Source organism: Chrysemys picta, chromosome 3 (genome assembly GCF_011386835.1).
Source record: "Chrysemys picta bellii isolate R12L10 chromosome 3, ASM1138683v2, whole genome shotgun sequence".
NCBI lineage: Eukaryota > Metazoa > Chordata > Testudines > Emydidae > Chrysemys > Chrysemys picta.
In genome coordinates this window covers 154,777,693-154,793,395 of record NC_088793.1, presented here as the reverse complement: position 1 = coordinate 154,793,395, position 15,703 = coordinate 154,777,693, and the positions used below count along the sequence as shown (strand labels likewise).

At 44.2% G+C, this 15,703-nt stretch overlaps 2 protein-coding genes across 9 annotated transcripts in view; one reads left to right on the top strand and one right to left on the bottom strand.

Annotated features, from left to right (window-relative positions):
• Positions 1–15,703, top strand: part of LOC135982473 (centromere protein F-like) — a 240,687-nt gene that overhangs the window by 160,786 nt on the left and 64,198 nt on the right. The window lies entirely within an intron of this gene.
• The window catches only part of LOC135982472 (centromere protein F-like), a 78,758-nt gene that overhangs the window by 43,182 nt on the left and 19,873 nt on the right, over positions 1–15,703 (bottom strand). For 3 of the 6 annotated variants that reach the window (XM_065589357.1, XM_065589356.1, XM_065589355.1), the window contains one exon: positions 15,102–15,182. In XM_065589357.1, the coding sequence (XP_065445429.1) occupies positions 15,129–15,182 (54 nt within the window). In that variant the 3' untranslated portion in view covers positions 15,102–15,128. Of the gene's footprint in view, positions 1–10,626; positions 10,849–13,712; positions 13,907–15,101; positions 15,183–15,703 lie in introns of those variants that run through there. The other 3 variants (XM_065589353.1, XM_065589354.1, XM_065589358.1) reach the window with 2 other exon arrangements.

Here is a 15,703-nt window from a genome sequence, read left to right as displayed (position 1 = left end):
AGACTAAACAAACCCAATTTTTTCAGTTTTTCCTCATAGGTCACGTTTTCTAGACCTTGAATCATTTTTGTTGCTCTCCTCGGCCCTTTCTCCAATTTGTTCACTTCGTTGCCAAAGTGTGGTGCCTATAACTTGCCACAATACTCCAGTTGGGTCTTATCAGTGCTGAATAGAGTGGTAGAATTACTTCTTGTGTTTTGCTTACATTTCTTTTGGACTTTCTCAGAAGAATTGAGGACCCTAATTGATCGCTGCTGACCGAAACTACTGATAGGTTATTTCTCAATTATATAATAAATCCAGGCCATTCATACTTTTAAAAATCAGTAGTAGCACAGTGTATTGAGAGTTATTTAGCACAAGGCTGAAAGAATAAAAACAAATACTTATTTCAGTGCAAATCAACGGAAAAAAACAATTCTGCCTCATTTGCCTCTAAAAGATGTAGGACAATGAAACCCAGAATGTAGAACATGTTAATCTGGTCTGGATTGATTGCCTAAATGTCTGTAAATTAAATGTTTGTCTTTTCAGCAATGTTGTTAGAAGCCTATACATCATGTTCCACACCTACTCTAAGTGGCTCCCTTCAAGGAACTCTCAACTCTCAGAAGACAGTATGGAATATTGAAAACAGACTCTCACTAATCTGTCATTTTTCTATTTAATTTATAAAATGGGACAGAGAGAGAACATTGAGGGCTGCGGATTTTGCAGTGCACAGATCAATCTCAGAAGCATTCACATAAACATCTGAAAGCTTGAATTAAGAATTAGACTGATTTGTCAGGCATTCAAAGAAGACAAAACAATACAAATATATTTTTGGAGACTGAATTGTTTTAAAGCTACCCTCTAGCTTTTCAAAGTGCTGTTCAGTTTCTGAGCACATTACACATTGAAAAAAGGTTTATATATAACCATACCATCTTTGGAACCGCAGTCTTACCAGTTCCATTTTGATGCAAATCCAGGAATTTACCATGGGTTTATAAAATCAATTTCAGTACTGTCGTGGTTGAGATTATATTGTAATCCACATTTTATGGAAGACAACCAAATAAATACTCATCAGCATTGCCAGAAAGTTTTAAAAATTGTTTTGAACAACTGAACTCTCCACAGAGGATTGAAAGCCTTAGTATATCTTGCTTAATAAGGCTGATGCTAGGTAGGACATGTTTTCCTTCATAGTGGTGATGGGAATTAAAGCCATTACATGGGTCAAGTTGGCCTAAATCCTTATGAACAGGAACATGAAGCAGCCAGGCAAAACCAGTCACAGGGGCAAATCTATAGAGAAGGGCTGTAATCTACACCAAGGGCCAATGTTTTTCTTCAGGAGAGGGCACATTTACCTTAGTTTGCCAAGTTTTCATTTGTAAAATGAGCACATTTGTAATTCATAATGCAAAGAAAATCCAGTCTAGTACACATGTTCTAGTTCCCTCTCTGATCTTCTTCTAGGAATTGTAGGACGATGTGGAATTATATTCCAATGTACATGTCTGAATCTGATTTGGATATAGATAGCAGCTCCACCTAATATGTTGTTAACATTTTCTCCTTAACATGTGACACAATTGTGTGCAATCAATACGAGCAGCAGACAACAGAGAGAAGCAGAAAGAAGATGGATGGTGTTGAGGCATTTCTTCTCCTTCTCAAGAAAAATCCTTACAGGACTAGTAAATTCTTGTGAACAGTGTGATGTATAGCTAGCATTAACTACTGCAGTGGTGTACACAACAGGGCAGCCCAGTGTTCCCTTTGAATACTGGCACTTCCAAAAGCAGCATAGGATGAGGTTTGGTAAATGCGTTTAGTTCGGTTGAGAGCTATATATGTATACTGTTGGACATGAATGAACTGAGTTGCTAGGTGGACTGTAGCTGTCAAGGCAAATGTTGAGAAATCATGCTATGTGGAGAATGCGAATAAGGAAGAGTTATTTATTCTTTCACCTAACACAAGAACCAGGGGTCACCCAATGAAATTAATAGGCAGCTGGTTTAAACCAAATGAAAGGAAATACTTCTTCACACAGTGAACAGTCAACCTATGGAACTCATTGGCAAGGGATGTTGAAGTCCAAAACTATAAAGGTGTTCAAAAAAGAATTCGATAAGGTCATGGAAGATAGGCTATTACCGAGGATGGTCAGGCATGCAACCCTAAGCTCTGGGTGTTCCTAGCCACTAACTTCCAAAAGCTGGGAGCATTGGCCATGTCAGAAGACCAGATATTCGGCTAGATGGACCATTGGTTTTGATCCACTATGCCCGTTCTTATGATAGGTCAACTCACTAATCATAGCAAAACCTAATTACTTCACTATTGCTCAATCCCGTGACAAATCTTCTATTGATTTCAATGGGAACAGGTCAGGTCCTCACTGTACATCAAGGGTTCTTTCATCCCCATATGCAACAACTTTGTCTCCTTTTCTTTATGCAATTGTCCTGTATTACCCAAGCACTAGGTCACCAGGGTATCTCACAAGAGGTCCGCTGAGCTAGCCTTGAGTGCCTCTACAGTGTAGTCACTGACATATTGCTCTTGGAGTACGTGTAACCCTATGGAGGTTTTGTGGCAGAGGGTTCCTAGTGCTTTTCTAGTTTGGAATCCCATTGAAATCAATGGTGTCGAATGAGTTGCAAAGAAGTCAGAGTAGAGCAGCCTAGTGAACTTTGAAAATCCAAAGTACTAGAATCTAACTCAAAACATTCATCCTTGGTAATAATCCTACAAAGGAGCAGCAGCCAAACAAATCTCAGTTTTGTGCTTTTTCTTTCATTACTAGGTAAAAATGAGAAGACTATTTCAAGACCTGAAGGATGAGCTGAACCGCACTTATCAACTAGACCCTTCCATCAGCTACACTGGCATACAGCATAGTGATACCAGCACCTTTAAAACATGTTTTTAGCATATTACTATCAAGTCACATTGATTTTTTTTCCATTTCCAGACACTTCAGGAGACAAACATAGAAAGACAGCAAACTAGACTATATTAGCATAAATTGTACTGCGAGCCTTGCACAAAAAGGAAAAATCCAACCAATGCATTCTCTGCAACAGAATATACAATTGTTTAATATCACTGTTGTAATAGGTTACTGTACACAGAACAATACTGGAGTGCCAATGACAGCATTTGTATGGAGACTTTCATAAACCAAAATGGAGTGCTAAGGACAAGTGTGCTTTCACTGATGATTTATCAGCCCTGGCTCAGAAAGTTGCCTTAATTTATACAACCATCTTACCAGGAATTTACTCGAGGAATTCTTCTTGTTTTATGTACCACACACCTGATTATAGATAGATTAGAAATTAAGAACTGAGGGTAAAATATTCAAAATCACCTAAACAACTCAGGAGATCATGTCCCGTTTGTTTCCAGAGACTTAAGCTCCTAAGCAATTTGGGAGCCTTTGAAAATTTTATCATACAAAAAAATTAAGTTTAGAGGGAGTTAAGGTAGAGAGTCCATAGCACTAAATCACATTACAGGAATGCTTTAAATTTTCCCAAAACTAAGCACCACAAATGCAGGAAATTCAACATTAAAGTTACATTTAAAAAGTAGTACAAATAGGTTAAGAAATGAAAATACACAGTTAACACAACCTTAACTCGTCCCTGTAGTGACACCATACAATAACCGTAGGACAATAAATGTTTTCGTTTTTGTGACCTCAGTTCAGCTAAAACTGATTTTTTTAAAGACTTTTTTCCAAACTCGTCTCCCTCACGTCGTCACTACAAAGTCAAGATGGGTTGGGAAAAATTATAAACCCCCTATAATCTTTTTTACCCTTACATTACTGATATATACTCACAACCATAACTTCATCTCAATGTACATTTGTATGAGTTTCGTTAATTTTTAATTACCGAAAATTTCACACATGATCACCAAACAAGGAATCAAAAGAAAATGCTACTATGATATTTCAATTATTAGAAGCTATGCAGTGTCAATCTTTAATCATTTTATTTTAATTTTAACTTTCAAGGTCAGATTTGCTGGCATACCAGAACAGCCTAAAGCAGCCAGGACGCATTGGCCATTTAAACTTAATGCTAATTGGCATCACTAGAACAACACAGATTCACCGCTATACTTTATCGGCTTTGTCTCTTAATTTGCAATTGACTTGTTGCTTTAGAGAGCGGTATTATTGAGATTCATGCTATGTGAAAAGGGGGTGGGTAAAGCACAGTCTGCAAGTCTCAATATCTGTGAAATTTAAAGACTCCTCCTATGCGCCTCAGTTTCCCTGCAGGGGCTGCCTGGGTGCACAGTAGAGCGAAGGCAGCAGTGTCATCGGGAGCCTTTCAGGCATTGATACCCAAGCTCGTGTGCCAGCATGGAACCTTCAAAGAGCTGTGAAATTGGGCCAACTAATCTACCAATGAGCACTCCACTCATGTCCAGTCTCCTTCATCCAGAGTCATTATACCCCATAGAACTATTGCATGAAAAATAACTTGAGAGAAAGGGGGGTGGGATTGGTGAAATTGCATCTGATGTCACAATGGTCCCAATTAAAAGTTACCTGACCGGTTGAACTGACCCTGTGTGTAATCTATATAACAATTAGATTAAAAAAATCCTTAAAATAGCTTAATTAATAGCAACCTAATTTCTTGCAATATAGCCTACACACAAGTTTTCAATTAATTAATTTTAACTATATAAAACATTTGAAGAGTTTGTGTGACGATCATTTGGGACATAGAAGAGAGTGATACAAATGCTAAATTTCTTAAGGGTCCCAGTTTTCAATTAATTTAACTAATTAATTTATTTTCTTGTAATTCTCAGAAAATTCATTCTGTGCCCAAAAGGAAAGTACTGTAAGTGTGAGCAGGCAGGATAATGCTGTGTTTTCCATACATAAAAGACGATGAATCCTTATTTGAGTCTAAAGCTCAACCTTAATTATGCTGTCCATACTAGTACCTTCATGATAACTGAACAAATGGACCATTAACACCAGTTTAGCTTAGATCAAAATTGATGAATTGGAAGGGTGGAATCAACATTAACAGTAACTTGTCTTGGGCATTAGGGAATAATCAAATTGGGTATTTTTTGTGTAACTAAGTTTTTGCCCAGGGGAACATCCTCTGTGATTTGAATCTGTTGTCTGTGAGAGTAGCTGGTATGCTAATCTCTCCCAGAGGGTTTTCTTTTACCTTTCTTTTCTTTAATTAAAAGCCTTCTTTTTAAGAACCTGCTTGATTTTTCCTTGTTTTAAGATCCAAGGGGGTTGGATCTGGATTCACCAGGAATTGGTGGGGGGAAAGAAGGGGGAATGGTTAATTTCTCCTTGTTTTAAGATCCAAGGGTATGGATCGGTGTTCACCAGGGAATTGGTGAAGAAGTCTCTCAAGGGTACCCAGGAAGGGAGTTAGCACTTGGGAGTGGTGGCAGCAAAACCAGATCTAAGCTGGTAATTCAGTTTAGAGGTTCACATGCAGGCCCCCATATCTGTACTCTAAAGTCCAGAGTGGGGATAAAACTTAGGACACCTTATAACGTCGTTTGGCAGCCGCCTGCTCTGTCCACTGCTTGCAGGAAGAGCAGCCTGTTGCAGCTAGCTGTTGAGGGCTTAGAATCAGGACCAGCAGGACCCCCTTTCAGCTCCCCGCTCCCCTAAGTTCCCTGTGCAGCAGCTGCCCAGCCGGCTATCAATTGCGGGCAGTTCAGATGTCCCTCCGCCCACTGCCATGTGCTGCTCCTGTCCTCTGCCTTAGAGCTGCTCTTGGGAGCCTCCTGCTTGCTGTGCAAAGGGGGGGGGGCTAATGTCAGGGTTTCCCCCTCTTCCCTGCTCCTGCACCCCACTTACCCCTTCTCCATATACAGCAGGGTGGGGACACTGATGGAGAGAGAGAGAGAGAGCTTGGGGCAGCAGCTGCTGTCTCAACTCCCGATAGACTTAAAAAGACAATGTACTTACGAGTGGTGTCAGCATACTTAAAGGGGCAATGTGCATCTCTCGCTCTCTCGCTCTCCCCCACACTGGGTGTGTGTCTCTGTTTGCCATGCTGTCTCCCCCCATTGGTGCTGCCTTGTAGAGTGTGAGGCTACATTAACAACATTTTAACCCTTGAAGGCTCAGCCAAAAGCTAGTTCATCATTTAGCAGTAAGGCATTCCCTGGGGAAATATCTCACTCTCTTCCACCCCCTCAACCAAGCTTCACAATCGTCATCGCTGTGTACAGTATTAAAGTGTTTGTTTAAAATGTGGTGTGTGTGTGTGTGTGTGTGTGTGTATAGTTTTTTCTCTGGTGAAAAAAATTTCCCTGGAACCTAACCCCACCCATTTATATTAATTCTTATGGGGAAATTGGTTTTGCTTAACAATGTTTCGCGTAAAGTCATATTTTTCAGGAACATAACTACAATGTTAAGCGAGGAATTACTGTACTGCAATGTTGTATGGTAGTGAAACATGGGTGCTGACAGAGGAGCAGCAACTGTTGTCATGGAGAGGGCGATGGAAAGAAGAATTCTGGGAATTTCAATCCACAACCGAGTACCCAATGAAGAGATCAGACAGCAGAGTGGAGTGCTGAACGTCGTTGTTGAGAGCAGGCATAGTAAAATGCGATAGGCCGGGCATATAGTGAGGCTCACTGACAATCGATGGACTAGCAGCTGCACTCGGTCAAACTCCTAAGAGATGGGAAGATGTTACCATGAAAAGACATGGCCGCACATGGAGAAGGAAGGCCATGATACAAGAAGAATGGAAGACGTGTTGTGATTGGTGCAATCGAGACGAGGGCTGAAGGACCAATCGATCAAGGTGATCAAGGTGAACTTCTAGTAATGAATAGTCTCAGAAATGTGTTTTGGAAATTTAATGAAACATCTATATACAGAAGGAATACTGCTAATGTAATGTGTGGTTTGGTATTTAACTGCATTTCTATTACATTTTATCTCAAACAAGTTTCTACAGAATTATTTACAGAACATTGTACAACGATCAGCTATATTACCAACATGTTGTGAAATAAAAATGGATATGACCATTCTTTCAACATAGCTTTCCTGACATAGTTCTCAGGAAATGTTTAACAACAAGACCTGTAAAAATGATTTAGTGTTCAAAGTATTATACAAATTATTTTGACAAAAAACAGGGAGCATATAGTTTTCATTCCTAGTCATGAAAACTATTTATCTTCCAAAGGTTATCTTGATCTGAAGTGATCTAACTGCAGTGTAGAAGGTTCGTGCCGGGGCTCGACCCTCCTGGGCAGGAGGGGAGCCACACCGACTCACTACTGGTAGAACAAACAACCAGTTAGTTCAGGGGCTCAGGCCCTTTGGTGTAGGGGCTGAGCAATCGTATAGAGTTAGGGAGCTCAGGCCCTTTGGTGCAGGGGCTGAGCAATAATATAACAGCCAGTTGGGAGGCCCAGGCCCTGGATCAGGGCGGGGCACAAACAGTCACAGCTTAGGCCCTCTGGTGCAGGGGCTGAGCAAACAAGCAGCAAGTCCAGGTAGGGCCCAGGCCCTGGAGCAGGGCGGGGCATAAACAGTCACAGCTCAGGCCCTTTGGTGCAGGGGCTGAGCAAACAATATCCCAGTTGGGGTAAGTGCAGGCTCCAACACCTGAGCGTTGGGTGAGGGGGAGCCTGCCACCCGTGAGCGGCGGTGGCAGGGGGGGACGCAGGCCCACCCACTCCACTGCGTTCCAGCCCCGGGCCCTAGCAGCGGCTATCACCTCTGCTGGTCAGTGGGGTATCCTGCCCGAAACACGCTGGGCTCAGGCCAGTCCAGCAACATCGGTTCCTCTGGTCCGAGGCTTGGGGGCAGGTCTGGCAGCTCCTCGGGGAAATCCGGCCACTGAGGCTCCGGCGGCTCCTCCGGGTAACAGCAGGGGCAGAGGGGCTCTGGGGGCTCCTCGCCTTCGTAGTTGGTGCGGGGCAGGTCTGACGGCTCCTCCCAATGACGGAGCGGACGGGCTCCGGTGGCTCCTCCTCGTAGTGGGCTCGGTGTAGCTCCAGCCAGTTAGGGCAACAGCCTTGGGCCTTGGAGGTCTCCCGGACGCACATCTGCTCCCTGCGGTGGCTGGGCCTCACTGAGCTCTGGCGGCCAGCTTTTATACTTCCTGTACCGCCCCTTGACTTGCGGGGGGCGGGAACAGGCGTTGGTGACTCCGCCCACTTGGGTGTCTGTAAGGGCTCTCCCTCTGCTGGGCAGGAGGGGAGCCACACCGAGTCACTACATGCAGGCTAGTAACATAAGGGTCCTACCATCAATCCAACCCTAACCCTGTCCCTTGACCCCTTAAGCCCCACTCCTTGACCCCTCAAACCCCGCCCACCTGTCAAAGGAAGTCCCGCCCCAGAGGGTATTAATTCCGGGGTCAAAGCAGCCACATGACTATAAGCAAGGTGCCTTATGTGACCCCTCTATGAACTCCTCCCACTTCCCTCTACCAGTCACCATGGGTTTTGCCCTGATAGGACCTCCCAGAGAGGAGATTTGACCAATTAGGGTGAGTCCTAGGGCGGGGTGACCTGTTCGGAAGTGGGTCGTGTTACCCCTCTAAGAACTCCTCCCAACACCCTCTGCCAGTCAGAGTGCAGCACCATTACCCCAGAAGTCCCAGCTCCGAGCAGAAGAGACCGTCTCTTACCAAGGACACGTGTTTTAGAAATTGTGGAAAGGCTGCTGAGAGGAAAGGTGGACTCCTTTACCACCCCCATGAGAACTTCGGACTTTGTTTTAGACCTGAGCACCTTTGGACTTGTGTGGAGAAAGCGCTACATCAGTGACAGTCCCGAGGAGGACCCTTTGACTCAACCGTTGATGGATACGTTGGAATCTGACCCCAAAACCCTTGTGAGGCACCCCGATGAGTGTGACGGCCTCTCATTGTTCAACCCCCTAGAGGTGGAAGGTGATCATGGCTTGGAGGAGTCACCGAAGGACAAGGTGAACGGAAAAGACATTGCTCAGGTAAATGAGTGATTAAGAAGCGAAGGTCGAGGCAGGGCCGGCTCTAACTTTTTTGCCGCCCCAGGCGAAAAAGAAGAGCGCCGCCCCGCCGTACCCGCCCCGTGAGCGACACACAGCTGAACCCGCCCCCACAAGCCCCCGGCCCCCCAGCGCCACACCGCCTGAAGCCCTGCCCCCTCCAAGCGCCGCGCCCCCCCTCCGAACGACGTGCTGTGCCAAGCCCCTGCCCCCCCTCCGACCGACGCGCCAAGCTCCCGCCCCTCCGAGCGCCAGGCTGCCCAGAGCCCCACCCCCGGAGAGCCGCGCAAGTCCCCGCTCCCCCACCGCCATGCCGCCCGAAGCCCCGCCTCTTCCAAGCGCCGCGCCCCCGCCCCCCCTCCGAGCACCGTGCCAAGTCCCCGCCCCCCCTCCGAGCGCTGTGCTGCCCGAAGCCCCACCCCCCGTGCGCCACGCAAGCCCCCGTCCCCTCGGTACCGCGCCACCCGAAGCCCCGTCCCCTCCAAGCGCCGCGCCACCTGAAGCCCCTGCCCTTCTCCGAGTGACACGCTGTGCCAAGACCCTGCTTCCGTTCCGAGCGCCGTGCGAAGCCCCCCGAGCGCCCCGCCGCCGAACCAAAATAAATAAATAAATAAAAATCCTAGCGCCGCCTCGCTCTAAGGTGCTGCTCCAAGCACGTGCTTGGTCGGCTGGTGCCTGGAGCCAGCCCTGGGTCGAGGATGGGGTGTAATGGGGCTAGGAACCAGGGATTGTGTAAATTAACAAATTAAAGCCTTATGGGAGGAACCCTCACAGCATCTTCGAGCTGTTGAGAGATTTTCAGAAAAGAAACAGTGTAAGCACCCCACTGCTTGTTGTTAATTTACGCAATCCCTGGTTCCTAGCCCCATTATACCCCATCCTCGACCGTCGCTTCTTAATCATTCATTTACCTGAGCGACGTCTTTTCTTTTCACCTTGTCAGCTGTGACTCCCCTAAGCTATGATCGCCTTCACCTCTAGGGGGTTGACCAATGAGAGACCGTCACACTCATCAGGGTGCCTCACAAGGGTTTCGGGGTCAGATTCCAACGTATCCATCAACGGTTGAGTCAAAGGGTCCTCCTCGGGACTGTCACTGATGTAGCGCTTTCTCCACACAAGTCCAAAGGTGCTCGGGGCTAAAACAAAGTCTGAAGTTCTCACAGGGGTGGTAAAGGAATCCACGTTTCCTCTCAGCAGCCTTTCCACAATTTCTAAAACACGTGTCCTTGGTAAGAGATGGCCTCCTCTGCCCGGAGCTGGGACATATGGGGTAATGGTGCTGCACTCTGACTGGCAGAGGGTGTTGGGAGGAGTTCTTAGAGGGGTCACACGACCCACATCCGGACAGGTCACCCCGCCCTGGAACTCACCCTGACTGGCCAAATCTCCTCTCAGGGTGGTCCTATCAGGGTAAAACCAATACCGAGGAGGAGTTCTTAGGTGGAGGGTCACATGACACACCTTGCTGCCGGTCATGTGGACGTCTTGACCCCGGACGTAACACCCCCTGGGGCGGGACTTCCTGTGACAGGTGGGTGGGGTTTAAGGGGTCAAGGGGCAGGGTAAAGGGGTCAAGAGGCAGGGTTAGGGTTTTATTGATGGTAGGGCCCTTATACTACTCAGGTTTACAGTATTATACAGTTTTTGCCTTCTTCATTTTGCACAGGTGATGTTTGTGTGCTCAAGGAACCTCTGCCTTTGTGAGTGTTAAAATTCTCCCTAGAGGTCTGAGCAACAGTTTTTGTGGGTTGCTCATTTATGCAAAGAGATCTTGAACTAGATTCCATGGGTTCAATAGCTGTTTCTGCTTGGCACTGTTGAGTATCATCTACCTGCAACACAACAAAAAATAGTCTTGTTAAGTACCAGCAGGAAGTGAGAGACGCATTCCAAGCAACCGAATACCATGAATTAGCAGACACCCGCTAAATGCAAGAATCTTCAGTGTTTATATTGATCACTTTGAAAATACAACAGTGCTATGCAGAATGCTTTGCAGCAACTACCTACTCCTCACCACGTTCAAGTTTTACAAATCGCAAGTCACATAATATAACAAGGTATAGGCAAAGCTAAGGAGTAGTACACAGTAATTCCTTGTCTAGTCTATTCTTGCTCAATCACTAATCAGCAGAACTGTATTTTGAGATATGTAATTTAAGTTTAATTACTGATATTTCATAATGAATTTGTAAATGTCCTATAGTTTATTCCGTACATATAATAGCACTTGAAAAAGTTGTTTCATCCTGAAGCATTTACACTGGCCTGCAGAGGATATCTTGTCCAGATGTTCTGCTGTTCAACACTAGCTTTGTAAAACTGTTGAAAAATTTCACAATATTTATACCTTTGGGGTTATCTCAAATTCCAGTCCCCACTGCTATTACAATCATCCTTGTCTCCCCTGCACTTCCCACCAAATTCTGACATGATTTTAGCATCAATTAGTTAAAACTTCAGTAGTTATAAATGTGTGCTTCACGACAATTGAAATCCTAAATGCCACAGCTTCTGATAGTGTAGGTAATTGGTCTCAATTCTCCTCCCACTTACACTGATGTGGGTCCTGTGTGAGAGATGAGCATTAGGGCTTATCCTTCTAGCGCCAATACTTATCAAAATAAAAGCTGTTAAAATGTTGATGTCAAGTGGAAAAAGTGAAGACAGTCCTTACAGATCCGTAATTGTAATAGTAGCTTGAGAAATATAAGGCTAAGTCTAAAAATAAATAATTTTTACCACTGAAAGCAGAGACTGTGGAAGCATTCCTTTTTAGACCTAAGAGTTGTGGAGATAGTGTGCCACCTCTCTAATTGTTCCGTCACTCTAACAGTGTTTTTCTAGCAATGGGCAAAATCTCCGATTGTGGACATGCAGTTACCAGTGTCTGGTTGAGGCTATCACAATACAAGCATTAAGACAAAGTTCAGTACCAGAACTTCTAAAGAATGAGATCAATTTTCATTCCAGTGTCCTCAATAATTAAAAGCAAAGGAAAAAAATCAGATCAAGTTTGCATAAGGACTGAGAAACGACTTCAGGGTCTGGGCCTAAAAAATGAAAACTCTGGGAACAGAATATCTCTTTAAACAATTTGTTGAAGCATGATTGTTTTTGTAGTGATTGTTACTTAAAGAATGATTTTGTGTGTTGTTTAAATTGGCTAAGTTCACAGCAATGCAACAGCAAAAACAAAATTGTTACCAACATATATTACTGGCAAAGCTAGTAGGATCATTTATTATTAAGGTTACCTGTCTCCTCCCATTACAAGACCCTGTTTTCTGCTGCTTATAACTTTACAAACTTTAATTGCTTGGGCTGAAATTTTCTATGCTGTATGTCTGCCTCATGCTCTTTTTCTTCGGGGGTGGGGGACAGAGGCAGAATTTCAGCCAAAATGGTTAAGCTATTCCCAAGAGCAAGGCTAGGGAAATCTACATTTTTCTCATATTAAAATATTCTGGCAACTTTTCTTTGAAAAGCTCCATGTGTTGGAGCAGGGACTTGTCATTTGGCAGGGAGTGGCCTTTGTGTCAGAGAATGTGCTTTTTGCCATCCCCAGGAAAACCTGCCCAAATTTGGCCAAATTAGAAGCCTTTGAAAAAAATCACAGTTCACAGACTCTCAGTAGAGAGAATTCTTAGATTTTTAGCAGCTAAAATCTCTGAAGATTTCATCCTCGCTGCGTATACTTGGATCTCACACAGCTCTTAGTGCTAACCAAACTGCGCATGAGCTATTCCCCACAGAGTGACTGCACATGTGCCATTTCCCCACAGCTCCTGGATATGAAAACACAGCACTGAGCCATCCTCACAGAGCAACTGATATGCTCCAACCCAGGCCTGCAGGGGTCAACGCCAGAGTTTCCCTGCAACGGTTCTTCCCAGCTGCTTTGGGCCAAGCACCAGAACTGAGACAGGAACCTTTCTTTCCTGTACTCCCAATGACCCCTCCAAGCTGGTGCACATGCACGGTGGTGGCGGAAGATACTGGACTCAAATGCAGACGGGACAAAAGGGAAATGGGGGGGTGGGGGTGGGAGGGCAGACTGGGACAAGGAGTATGCCAAGATTGGGACTGGAACAGGGGTGAGGGGAGGGGGCCAAGGACAGGGAGCCAGTAGGCGAGGCTAGGACTAGAAGACTATGAGAGAAGGCGGGGGTACGGGGAAAGGAATGTGTAGGAGACACTGAGAGAAGACACAGAGCTAAGAGGAGGAGGAGAAGAGAACTGGGGCTGGCTGAACAGAGAGATTGAGACAAGGAGCCTTCATTCCAGCATATCTGAACTTTTGAGTGCTTTTGTGTGTAATCCATCTATGCACGCACACACGCACCCCCTGCTCTAGGCAGCCAGGTCTTTCAAGAAATAATCAAATATTTGTGATGAGCATTAAAGTGGGAAGATTTACCTCATTTCTATTTACCAAGTTAATGAGCACTTGGCATGAGATCACAGATTTGATCATACCAACAATTTTAAGTTTACCATTATGCCCAGATCTTTGTTATATGCCAACGCTTTATTGATTGTATTTACATTGATGACCTTGCCTTCACTATATTCATGGCAGATAGAAAGGAGGTGTGAATAACACGGCATATCTTCAAACTCACTTGGAGAGATAAATACATGATGTGGATTGCCCATGCCCTGCACATTCAGATACATTTTTAAGATCAGTTACCTTTTGTGATTTGCTGCCACCAGCTGTCGGTTTACAGATCTCCCCAAGATTATCTGACCTGCCTTTTTGTAAAAGTTGGGAACCTGGTGACAATTTTTGGCTTTGGGCAGCAAGACGGGGACTGGTCCTTAGGTGAAAAGTTGTTCTGCACAAAATGTAAGGGTCGGTTTTCACAATAGGAATAGCAGGAAACCCTAAAAAATAAACAGCTTCTATTAACCAAGGTTGCTTAAATTACTTTATTGTTCTAATCAATCTGATCTTGCTCATTTCAAGATGGAGATGACAACTGGTAATAATTTAAGAAAGTAAAATGGCATTTACTCACTGAATAAAATATAATGGGGGAATTATTATCTTGCGTTCCTAGAATTTTATAGGTGAACTCAGGCAAGGGTGTGGATCTGTGCAACAGCAGCTCTACTAAAATGGCCAAAAGCGTTTTCCCCAAGAAAATGTTCTCTTTTCCCTTTAAAGGAACACCATTAACTGGAAAATCATTTCCATCTGAAAATGATATCTCTTCTACTGTTCTAAGTGGAGCTGGCCGGAGGGCGACAATTCTGTCTTGCGACACCTTTCGAGGTTTCAAAATTTGTTTTTATTCTAGATTGGAATGAAACCATAAGCCTTTCAAATGCTTTCACAAAATGAAATTGAATCAAAACCATCAGGTTTTCAATTTGGGGGCCTTCCTCCTTGCAAGAGTCCACTTTGCACCTCAGAAACCTTCCCAGCAAAAACTTTGTCTGAATCAATACATCTCCGTGAAACATTTTGGCTTTGACAATGCAGCACATTTCAATGAAAAAACATTCAGTTAAAAATGTTTAAGCAAAAATTTCCCCCCTTCCTCTCAACCAGAAGAAAAAGGTGTTTTATACTGGGAAGGGCTGGGCCTAGAATCCCTCTCTTTTTGCCAGAGGTCTTTTGCAAAGTTTTTGGAGGAGTCCCAAAGTCAACAACATGTATCTAGACTGATTTTCAAAACTACAACCTGATATTTGGATTCTGGATTTCAGAATTTTTGGCTGTTTTGCTTTTGTCATCAAATACTACAAAACTGTACAGATGGGAAGACATCACACAGACCAAAACCCAAAACCACTAGAAATTACATACATCTACAACAAAATATACTAGCCCCCTATAGCCTCAATTGTATACTAGGGCTTTTTTTTAAAGCACATGCGGCTAAACTCAGCTCTGACAAGCAGTTGAGTTAAATGGACTTATGCAACCTATACGTGGGCTGAATCTGGCCGATGATGTCCAAGTTTTTACAATGCTTCCAAGTCACACATATGACAACACGATTCTCTAGATAAGCGTGCGCGCACACACTCCCCACCAATGTGGTCTCTTCTCCTCTAACGAAGTAACAATTACCTTTTTTCACCACCTCTGGGAGTCCGTCTAGCTCATACTCTGGCTCATTCTCATGTAGGGAGATGGCAACCTCATCAGCACCTGACCAAAGGAAAGAGTCATTACCTGTACAAATAACTTTAAGGAGACTCTGGAAAGATGAGTTTAGAATGCAATGATCTCAATCATTCATTTGTTAATTAAGTACATAAGATGTGTGCTTGTGCAACCACAGTAAACTATACCAAATAAAACAAACCAGACATCATGTAAAGGTTACTTTACAGAAGAGATCTCTGTTGATGCCATATTTACTGTCAGCGTGCCAGGTATCCCGATCCTTTGGAATCTGCCCCTGGACACACAATGCATGGGCAACATTAATTCTGGCATTTCCTAACTTTTAAGTGCTTAACATTACCACCTTACCATTATTTTAACAATTTTTGGGTATATAATTGAATCTAGCTCGTCTCAGAAATATGGATCTCTTTTTATACCGCTAGTGATTCTGCTTATTGGACACTCATGAATATTTGCTAGCCTAACTTACCCTAGCTAATGGCAGACAAGTTGTAGTATATTTTACACACTGTGGTGACCACTTTAAACTGTTGTCCTAT